General features: G+C 39.9%; 2 protein-coding genes across 2 annotated transcripts in view; one reads left to right on the forward strand and one right to left on the reverse strand.

The window, feature by feature from the left end:
* The window catches only part of zrsr2 (zinc finger (CCCH type), RNA-binding motif and serine/arginine rich 2), a 5,326-nt gene extending 781 nt beyond the window's left edge, over nt 1-4,545 (forward strand). The window contains exons 2-11 of the mRNA XM_035682508.1: nt 85-164; nt 259-355; nt 476-584; nt 740-826; nt 1,245-1,283; nt 2,093-2,223; nt 2,364-2,577; nt 3,095-3,150; nt 3,282-3,391; nt 3,511-4,545. Coding sequence (XP_035538401.1) covers nt 85-164; nt 259-355; nt 476-584; nt 740-826; nt 1,245-1,283; nt 2,093-2,223; nt 2,364-2,577; nt 3,095-3,150; nt 3,282-3,391; nt 3,511-4,445 — 1,858 coding nt within the window. The 3' untranslated portion in view covers nt 4,446-4,545. The remainder of the gene's footprint in view (nt 1-84; nt 165-258; nt 356-475; nt 585-739; nt 827-1,244; nt 1,284-2,092; nt 2,224-2,363; nt 2,578-3,094; nt 3,151-3,281; nt 3,392-3,510) is intronic.
* A 150-nt stretch (nt 4,546-4,695) lies between these two features.
* LOC118343597 (AP-1 complex subunit sigma-2-like) lies at nt 4,696-9,711 on the reverse strand. The gene is made up of 5 exons (XM_035682509.1): nt 9,538-9,711; nt 8,891-9,069; nt 7,632-7,740; nt 7,350-7,487; nt 4,696-6,630 (listed from the first exon to the last, which is right to left on the reverse strand). The coding sequence occupies exons 2-5, from the start codon at nt 9,067-9,069 to the stop codon at nt 6,583-6,585; spliced, it is 474 nt and encodes a 157-aa protein (XP_035538402.1). The 5' UTR covers nt 9,538-9,711; the 3' UTR covers nt 4,696-6,582.
* Between the last annotated feature and the right edge of the window lie 472 nt (nt 9,712-10,183).

Genomic DNA, 10,183 nt, shown 5'->3' on the forward strand with positions numbered 1-10,183 from the left:
AGATTCCCTCTGCAGCCATTGGGAGCACTTCTCTCTCCTCATCTGATCTGATTACAGTTTCAAATGTCATCTCTTTCACTTCAGCCAAAAGCAACGCAGGGCTGCTCTTAGGAAAGAAAGAAGAAAGCGGAAACGCCAAGCCCTCGCCCAAGCCAGAGGAACTGGTATGAAGAAAGCTTTGGTTTTTGGTGTTAAATTTCATTGCTGATTTCTACAGATGTAGGTGTCGGCCAGATTAACTACAGTGCTGTGTTGTAGGTTTAAAAAATGGAGCAAGCTATGCACCTGACGAAGAAGAAGATGAAGAAATAAACGATGAAGATGATGAGGATAATGGTATTGCGGAGGAGGAAAGGTAGGTCAATACTAATGTCACTCTGCTGTCCTGCAGCTGCACATTCAGTGAGAGACTGAATAGAAACTTTGATTGTACGGTTTTTCATTTACCTTCATTGTGTGTGACTTGTTTTCTCAGACTTCGGCTACATGAAGAGTGGTTGGAAAAAGAGAGACTTGCCCAGGAGGTATTCAGGCTGAGGTTTGAGAGGGAGGAAGCTGCACGGAAAAGAAAAGAGGAGGAGGAGGTAATCTACTTTTTGTACTTATCATAGAGAGCTATTACAAATCGAGAAGCTTAACAATTTGGCATGTGAATAATAAGTGCACCCGAGCCTGTTCGATCATGTATTCTGAATAAAATGTTAATATTCACTGACTTTATGCCTTTTTGTGTTCACAGCGGATGATAAAGGAAGAATGGGAGGCCCAGCAGAGGAAAGAGCAAGAGGAAAAAGAGCAGAAGCAGCAGGAGAAGCGAGGCAGAGAGGTGATACGGGCCCCAGGAGGATAGAAACAAAAAGAAATATATCCTCTTCTACTTAATTATGAGTATTTAGATTATCCATCCAAAAGAGATGATTCCGACAATCATAATGCATATGTCACCAGCTGAGTGTTTTCTTTTGTAAAATGTGTTTTTGCTTTGTACGTGAATCTTTAAAAACTTTTCCTTGACTGAGTGGCACAAGCAACCATCCAACTCCTTAACTAAGACACACACAAAGAGAAAAACCCTTCAGCTCTCACAACAAGGATGTATCTTTTTCTTTGTGTGGAAACAGTCTGTGGAATTGCTTTTAAAAAAGTCCAGAAATGTTGAAATGCCAGTCCTTGTAAATGTGATCTTAACACACAGTAACAGATATGCTGCAGTATGTTGACCTGTGTCTTTACACCATTTGTAGGAGGCTGTTCAGAAAATGTTGGATGAAGCTGAAAACCAGGTATAAACACACATGAATGTCATGTAACACGGATAACTCGATAGTGACTATTTTGACCCCAGGTTGCTGGGTATATTAAGTTCTGTATCTTACTCCTAATGGCTTGGAACTCAACTTTAATGTATATGTTTATATATTTCCAGGCACAGTTGGACCTGACACATTAAAAAAAACAATGAAAAGTGTTCAAGGCATCAGGCTTATAGAAACAACTTTTCAAGACCCAGACTAATAATTTGACCACGTTGATATATCACCATCCTTGCAGATATATTGTATGAGAAATTATTTCTTGTTACTTACCAGACATGCCAAAGATATGAATGCACTAATTCCATAGTGTCTCTATTACATAGATTTTCCACCAAAGCACTAACAATTTAGTTTTTTAAACAGAAACATCTTGCTCGGTACATTTATCAGTCTCAGTTCTTTGATAATCAGATGAAACTGATTTTCATAAAAACAGTTTAGTTACGTGTTTAAAGCCAATAAACTGCTAATCATGTTTTTTTGTGATTGTGATCAAATATCTAATATCTCAAATATGAATCTTTGGATTTCACTTTTTCTGTTTCCACTTATCAAGGGTGACTTACTGTGACCGCAGCACTAGAATATTTGCAAACCTCAGGGTCATCACAAGTATAGAAAAGGGCTTGTAAATGAGTTTGGACTTAGAAGTCCATGTCAGGTCTTGTGACCATGTAAAAGACTAAAAAGCTAAGAGGTATATGAACTGTATCCGTTGCTACATATTCCCATTGAAGTCCAACTATATATGTTTTTCTTCATGTTCTCACTTCCAGCTAGATAATGGGGGACCATGGATGAATCCTGAGGCTCCTGTGACAGAGAACTCTGAGAACTTTGGGACAGAGCGCGACGTAGCCAACTGTCCGTTCTTCCTGAAGACCGGAGCATGTCGATTTGGAGACAGGTACTATTTGTTTCTCTTTAGATGTGACTTGTTACGTTAAATTTATAAACCTACTATTCGAGTGGTGATTGAACGGATGTACAGACGCATTAAAGAACATCCTCCTCCCTCCATCCTCTCTTCTGGGTTTGTGAGTACAGATGTTCTCGGAAACACGTTCATCCCACAGCCAGCCCAACTCTGATGATCCGTGGTATGTTTATAACATTTGGCATGGAGGAGTCGCGCCGAGATGATTACGACATTGATGCTTGGCTGGAGCACAGTGAGGAGGAGCTGCAGGAGTCTTTCCTCGACTTCTACCACGATGTCCTGCCAGAGTTGAAGAGTATCGGCAAGGTGGTGCAATTCAAGGTAAGATTAGAGACAGCCAGTGAGTTTACCCGAATTACACTCTGCTTTCTGAGGTAATCCAGTTTCGTTGTCACCACGACTTTATGTCTAGGAGATTGGAAAACCTGATTTCCCCAGCTAGATCTTTCAGCCATGAATACATGTAACCAGGTTTCTAACCGGCATTATAGTAAATGTGCTCGGTGTGAAATATGTCTTGAAGTACCAGGTCACAGGGAACTGTCTCACTCTGTATGTCTTAAAGGTGTTTCGCCCCTCATTTAAGATGCTTTATTAATTAAATTAAGTCAATATAAACTGCTGTAAAGATTATTTTTCTGTTACCCAGGAAGTGAAGTAAAATGATTTGTGCTACAAAATTCAAACTGTATTAGGTACAAAATGAAGATGTAATTCTTTTGCCATGTAAAAAAACCTCAAGCGCCACTGCTCAGGCTAACCACTGGAAGGATGATCAAATGATTCCCACTCAAAATACATGTTTGGCTTCATTGAAACCTATTTTTTTTTTTTTTAGGTCAGCTGCAATTACGAACCGCACCTGAGAGGAAATGTTTATGTTCAGTTTGACACGTAAGCCTTCACACACAACAACTCCACGACTTTTTTCTAAATAAATAAACTGTGCTGTGTTTGAATTTTTGGATAAAACTCATCATTCTTTCTCCTCTTGTCTCTCTGTTGTCTCTCTGTTGTCTGTCCAGAGAGGAGCAGTGTAAGGACGCCTTAATCAAGTTCAATGGAAGGTGGTACGCAGGCCGGCAGCTTCACTGTGAGATATGTCCTGTTACACGGTGGAAGAATGCTATATGTGGTAAGTTACTTATTCATGCTGAACTGTGAGGCAATTTCACTTGGTGACATTACAGCAGAGTTACAAAATTCGGTTCAGTGTATTTACAATCTTGTGTGTGTTTGCCTTTCCTCTCTCAGGGTTGTTCGACAGACAGAAGTGCCCCAAAGGGAAGCACTGTAACTTCCTGCATGTATTTCGAAACCCTGGCAATGAATTCTGGGAGGCCGACAGGGACCTGCACATGTCACCAGACCGCAGCGTCAGGGGGAGTCGCAGAGACGGGTGGCAATCGGAGCGATACGGAGACCGATCATGGAGGCAACGTCACTGCAGCAGAAGCCCGCCACGGTCTGAGAGATCCCACAGCAGAAGAGAGGGCGACAGGCGGAGGAGCAGGAGCAGAGAGAGGAGTCGAGAGAGCAGGGCCTCCCACCAGCATAGAGAGGACAAGTGGTCGTCCAGGTCCAGACACAGTGAGAGGAGGAACGATTGGTACCTGAGACCGAGTAGAGACAGGTCGAGGAGTAGGAGTAGAGACAGGGAGCAAGACCGACTGAGAAACAGGAGTAGAGATAAAGACAGGTGTAGGAATAGAAGTGAAGAGAGAGACAGTCGAGACAAAGATACAGACACTCAGGGAAAAGCAAGAGAAAGGTCAAGAAGCTCAAGCAGAGAGGGGGAAAGAAATAAGCAGAGCAGAGAAAGGAGCCCAAAGAAACCGGATAAAAATAACGATGATACCAACACACGCCGCCGCCACAAACAGTCCAAAAAGAGCAAGAAAAAGAGCAAGAAGAAGCATAAGAAGAAAAGCCATTTTCCTGAAGGGACGACATCATCTGGAGAGTCAGAAAAGGAGAGAGTGTCAAAGGAAGAGACAGAGGAGAAGCTCACTGCAACGAGTCCCAGTCAGGAGATAAATGAAATGGAGCTAATTCAGAAAAACAATGAGTTGGATGAAAGTCCCTGTGTTGAAAGTGAGAAGAAGTTTAGTCTTGAGGTGGAAATGGAACAGTCTAACACACAAATACCAAATGAACCTGCCGGAAACATTGACACAAGTACCTCTTAGTGGCTCCTACATCTGAAAATCTGTCACTTCAGTCTGGCTTTTCCCCTTATAATGATGTGAATGTATTTGGAGGAATAAAGTGAATTTTTTTGAGCAGTGATACAGTAAATTAGCACCAGTATGTACATTTGTGAATATTTTGCTTTTGGAAAATAGTTCATGTTGCTTGAATTATTGAATACTGGATCACTGGAGCTGTGGCACTACGTGGTTATTATTGAGTAAAAAAAACAAAAGATAAACAAATTAGTTTTCTTTTTGAATACATTTATTGTTAATAACTTTCAAATATAAGAAAAAAAATGTTGGCAAATGTGTTGGCAGTGTTTAATACAAAAAGTGATTTCTTTTGCACAAATCAGAGATGAACTTGTTTAATAATTACTTGTGAATGTTCGACAGAAAACACTGTGGTTTTAAGAATGCAGATAAAAAAATGTGACAGCCATACAGTTTGGATGAATATCTATTCATTACTTGTTGGCCTGTTTTCCTGCATCCTACTAATAAGTGAACAAGCCAACAGTAATGAATATTATTGATGTACCCTGATATGTGCAGTTCATCTTCTTACGTTCTTGCTCCATAAAGAAACTCAGGATAGTCCTGCCTTTAAACAGATTAAAATACTAATACTAATACTGGTATAGTGTGGCCAAATCAACAACATCAAACATCCTGCAGTTCTAAATCCCTTTTCTGCCATGTTAGCCTTCTATAGACACCATTGAGAAGGTAAAACACAGTGTTCTTTGGTCATATGTTAGTCTTAAAGAGCAGGCCAAACTATCATAATACAGAAAATAGTGTTTCTTTCATTTTGGTCACTGTCCTATCCTGACCTAAGACTAAGGGAGACTGACCTAAGATTTATCTCCAGAGGCCATTATAAACTTCCATGTTAAACAAGCGATTTTGTAAAGAAAATAAGTCAATTGTCAGAAAAATAAAGACTTTTAACAAACAGGACACAGAACAGAAAATAAATGTGTTACCAAAACAATTAGTCTTGAAAAAGAAATACAAAATGGTTAAGTTCTGGAGGGGAAGCACCAAACACAAACTTGTACAAACCTACTTAATGTATACACCGATACTGATTATGGGTAATTGATAAATTTCACTGAATTGGTGGGTTGAACTTACGCGTGTATAAGTGATTGTAACAGTGTCAGTGATTCCAACAACAGCCCCACTTGATGCCACTCGTGTTCCCTTTACATTTGAGTCGGAGCTGGACATCAGATCCAATAAAATAAATACCTGATCTTTAAATTAAATCTTGGAATTTAGTAACACTTGCTGGTGTTCTGAAGATATTTATAGAGTCTTGCAATACTCTAACATCTAGATAAAAAAAGAATAATACTGTCCACTATTTTTTTTATTTTAATAATAATAATAGCACAAAATGGTGTATCTCCTGGCACCATTTTTACTTTAATCAAAGAAAAAACTACTTTATTTATGGTTCTTTCCTGTATTATAAATGAAATAATGTGTTATTATTTTCCACCAACCTGGATTAAGAAACAGTCAACTTAAGAAACAAGTTACAAACTTTTTTTTGTGTGTGGCTGTCAAAATTGAGTCTTTGAAGATTAAGAAATACCTTCAGAAGAGCGGTAAGTTTTGTTAAACAACCTTCTGGGTGTTTCAAAGATCACAGTATTAATTTTTCATGACATGGGATGCTTAGCTCTTTGACTCGAATGCAACGGTGAAACACGAGAAGCACCAACTTCGGCTACAACAGCACCTTAGAAAGTCCTTTAAGCCAAACAGCACATACAACTCTGCAATCGGTGATGATGGATAACCTTAATATGACGCTGGAGTTTTCATGTCGCCGCTACATTGTACTCTGTGGAGTTTCAAGACATTAGGGGAGCGAAGTATGCTAATAGTACTGCAGAATACAGTGAGGGAGCTTGTACATAGGAATCACATTTAAACCACAGTTGGCACCACATTAAAAGGACATTACAGGATAGTACAGTACAGAATAATACAGTACATAGATGGTGATTATATACATACAACACTGACACTGTGAACAGGAGAAGACAGGATAGAGACAGGGAGGTTGCCAGATCTGCATCTGGGACAAAGAACTGCGAGGCAGCAGCATGACGGTTTATGTCAGCCCAATCTCTTCTAAAACGCTCCGTGGTGCCTCAGCCTCCTGCAGATGGACAAAAGAAAGATAAATGTGCCTTGTTGTCGAGCTGTCCGTTTGTTCATCTGTCACACATTTTGTAACACCCCACCAAATTATAATTAATAGTGCATGAGTCATAATTGCAAGTGGCTAAATGTGTGACGGGAACAGGAGGCCTTTCCAGCGAGGTTAAACCTTTTACAGGCCTGCACAGTCAGCCATGCTGTTATTACAATAGTGCTGCATGCTTTGCTATAAATAAATCACTGAGCCCCGATTGTGTTGACTGCAAACGACTACGGGTGGACAGCAATGCAGACATGCAGGGAGAGAGAGGTATTAATCAAATACTGCAGGCCTAAAATAAAAGCAGGTGGCGGCAGGTGTAGAGCAATCCATCAACATCTCAGTTCTACCCCTCTGTCTTTGTCGAACTTAAGCATCGCTCAGTGAATATTTCTAGATATTATTTATTGGGTGTTAGACAGCAAACCCAACAGAAAATTCATTTGCAGTTTCCTGCCTCTCAAATGACAGTTTATATCTTTGGGGTTTAGGAGTGTTGGTCAAGCAAAACAAGTGGAAACTTGCGATGGCTATTTTTTCCCAAATTGTTTTACAGAACAAACAACTGATTAATTGAGAAGATATTCTGCAGGCTAATCGGCATCGACTGTTCACCTGCAACTAAATTTGGTCTGTCTAGCGGGTTCAGCTATCTGTAGATAAAGAACTGTGCGTACCTCCTGCAGCAGGTCGGCTTGCTCAATGGCCTTCAGCACATTCTTCTTGGATGTCTCCTGGGCCTCTCCGCCAAGCAAGAACTCATCCAGGATAAAGTAGGCCTTCTCAAAGTTGAAGATAATATCCAACTCGCACACCTGTGAGGCCACAACACCACAAACAGCAACAAATCAGAGACCTACTGACGTCCTGACTGAAAACCTTGAACTGTATATTGTCCCCCCCCCAAAGAAAAAAACACTCTCAATAAGCATATTACGTGTGATGTTTATGAGACTCACACTGCCAAAATATTTGTCCAGCAGCTCCACATATCTGTGGATGATCTCCAGGGTAATCAGCTCATTATCCTGATCCTCTACTGCACAGCAGAAATACAGGCTCGCATATCTACAGCATCGAGAAATGAAATGAAGGAAAGCACACAGGTTAACAAGACTGTGGTGTGTACAAAAATCCATTATATTTACTTCCTGAATAACATGTATCTTTAATGTTTTATGGATACATCATTGTGCATCTGAACCAACAAAACAATAATGTCGTGTACCATCCTGCCACAATAAATAATAATAATAATAATAATACAATACATTTTAATCCACATCAACAAAAACAGAACATTGCGACCTTTACACAGATATTATTCCTGTTGCATGTTTATTAAACTGAATCGCCTTAGATTGTACATTGCAGCATTATATCACTGTCTCCTGCCTGTTTTGTTGTTTGTCTTTGTTTATTAGTTTCTTATATTGAACACATGTGTCTTTTGTAATTGTATGACTCAGCAGTCAGAAGTCCATAACAAATCAGGCACCCCTTATACATTTGTAACGCTGTCCTCCATTGTTTGGCGGTTGTTGCTCGAGACGAGAGGGGGTGTTTCTGGCTTTTATAACACAGCAGAAGGTGAGATCTGAATGCCAGGAATCTTAGTGCTTGACAAAGTAATCAGTGAATCACAACAACCCCAACAAGTCACCACAGATACAGAAGTGATGCAACAAATCAAACGTTAACACATCCTATTACTAAACCCCAAAGACTAGTGCAATCTGTTGAGACCATTGTGGAATATTTCATGGTCTGATAAACTAATCTTAAGGTTTTTTCAGGTTTTTCAACCACATCTCAGTGAAATCAGTCCATCTGTACATCCATCATACTGCAATAACTTTGAGAAAGCAAAGTAAAGCTCCTGGAGTTAAGATTATAATAAGAAACTACTATTTCCATAGCCAGGAATGAACTTCAGTACTCAACATGTTAAAAGGTAGCTGCAGTATCTCATAATAAGCACCTTGTCAGCAGCTTTTGCAAACTTGATTTGGTTTAAACACACGGATTTAAATGATGTAAAATAAGAAGTATGTTTCATAACAAGCCCCAGATAAGTAGAGCAACAAAACACTGGAAACAACCAGAGAGAAAAACCAAATGCATCTCTGTCGCATGTTTGTCTGTGTGTCTGTATGTGTATTAGAGGAAGCAGTATAAGGAAGTGCATATATATATCACAGCTCTCTTATTCACACACCTCTTGTACACAATCTTGAGGTCCCTCCACTCCAGGAAGCTGCACATCTTGGGCTTCCTCGCCAGTATGGTTTGGACCAAATCTCTGGAGATCTTCTTCCTCTCTTTGTCAGACAGAGGCACATACCATTTCTGTAACCGCAGCTTTCCCTGCCGGCTGAACAACAGCATGAACTGCATCTGAAGGAGGAAGTTCAGCTCAAAGTTATCCACGGTTGAAATGAAATACACATTAAACTTAGGGTGTTGTCAGAGAAAACTTTCATTAAAAAAGGAGGGGCAGAAGAGTTATTAGAGGGAAAGGCTCGGAGGTAAGTCATCAGCAATCCTGCCACACGTTTGATGTTATTTCCCATGCCAAGAAAGTTCATTCACTACATCAAACAGGAATTATAAGTAAGAAAACGCCCGAACAGGAAACACATGCATTCTTTTCGAGGATAACACGACCAAGCAGTGTGATCAAAACTACTTTACATTTGGTCAAAATGAACGCGTGGGAGGCTTTTGCACAAACTTCCACGCACTTATGTTAGCTAACCTCAGTAAATTGCCACATATTAACACCAACAACACGTTATGTGCCATTTGCGCCCCCTCCTGCGACGCTCAGCTAGCTACAGCAGAGGAGTAAACACGACTCTTTACCTTCCACCGGCCCTTTCGCTTTAATCACTCGGACTCGACTGGTAACTTGGGTAAATTCAAGCAGAAAACATAACCAAAAGACGGCGCAGGGATATTTCTGTGTGTCTGTGCGTTAGCTTCCTAGCCAGCTGGATGCTACACTACGTTGCAGGACGGGTGGTTGCTGGTGAGACAGCGATTAAGACAGCGGCGCTGTGATTGGTCGAAATTGCCACAGCTGTGGAATTTGATTGGCTCAGAGATTCCGTTATTCGTGACGTTGTTCCTAGCACGCAGCCGTGAAAGTTTGCAAGCAGTTGTTTTTTTTTTTTTCACTTCTCTTTAATTTGTATAAATCATATAAAACACATTATGTCTGTACATCTAAACCGGCTAAACAAACATAGACGTGCAGTTATTATTTACGGGCAAGTAGGTGAAAAATAAATACAAGTGAACAACATACAGTGCAAAAAAAATTATATATATATAAATTATACTGTTACTGCAAGCTGTGGGGTTGAATAGTGCTAGAGTGCTGTAATATTGTATGGTTTTGTAAGTAAGTAAGTAAGTACAACCTTATTTATATAGTTTATATTAGTTTTATATAGCTTTCCAAACAACAAATAAACATAACATGCAAAAAACAAACATAAATAGCATG

This window comes from Morone saxatilis, unplaced genomic scaffold (assembly GCF_004916995.1).
Source record: "Morone saxatilis isolate NCDOM2014 unplaced genomic scaffold, NCSU_SB_2.0 Contig11, whole genome shotgun sequence".
Classification (NCBI taxonomy): domain Eukaryota; kingdom Metazoa; phylum Chordata; class Actinopteri; family Moronidae; genus Morone; species Morone saxatilis.

Bases quoted from the DNA above. Each gene is read 5' to 3' on its own strand.
- LOC118343597 (XM_035682509.1), bottom strand. From the start codon at position 9,069: ATGCAGTTCATGCTGTTGTTCAGCCGGCAGGGAAAGCTGCGGTTACAG. The intron at 7,488-7,631 runs GTGAGTCTCATA...GTGGCCTCACAG, and splicing joins TGGACAAATATTTTGGCAGT to GTGTGCGAGTTGGATATTAT. The intron at 6,631-7,349 runs GTACGCACAGTT...GTCCATCTGCAG, and splicing joins AAGCCGACCTGCTGCAGGAG to GAGGCTGAGGCACCACGGAG.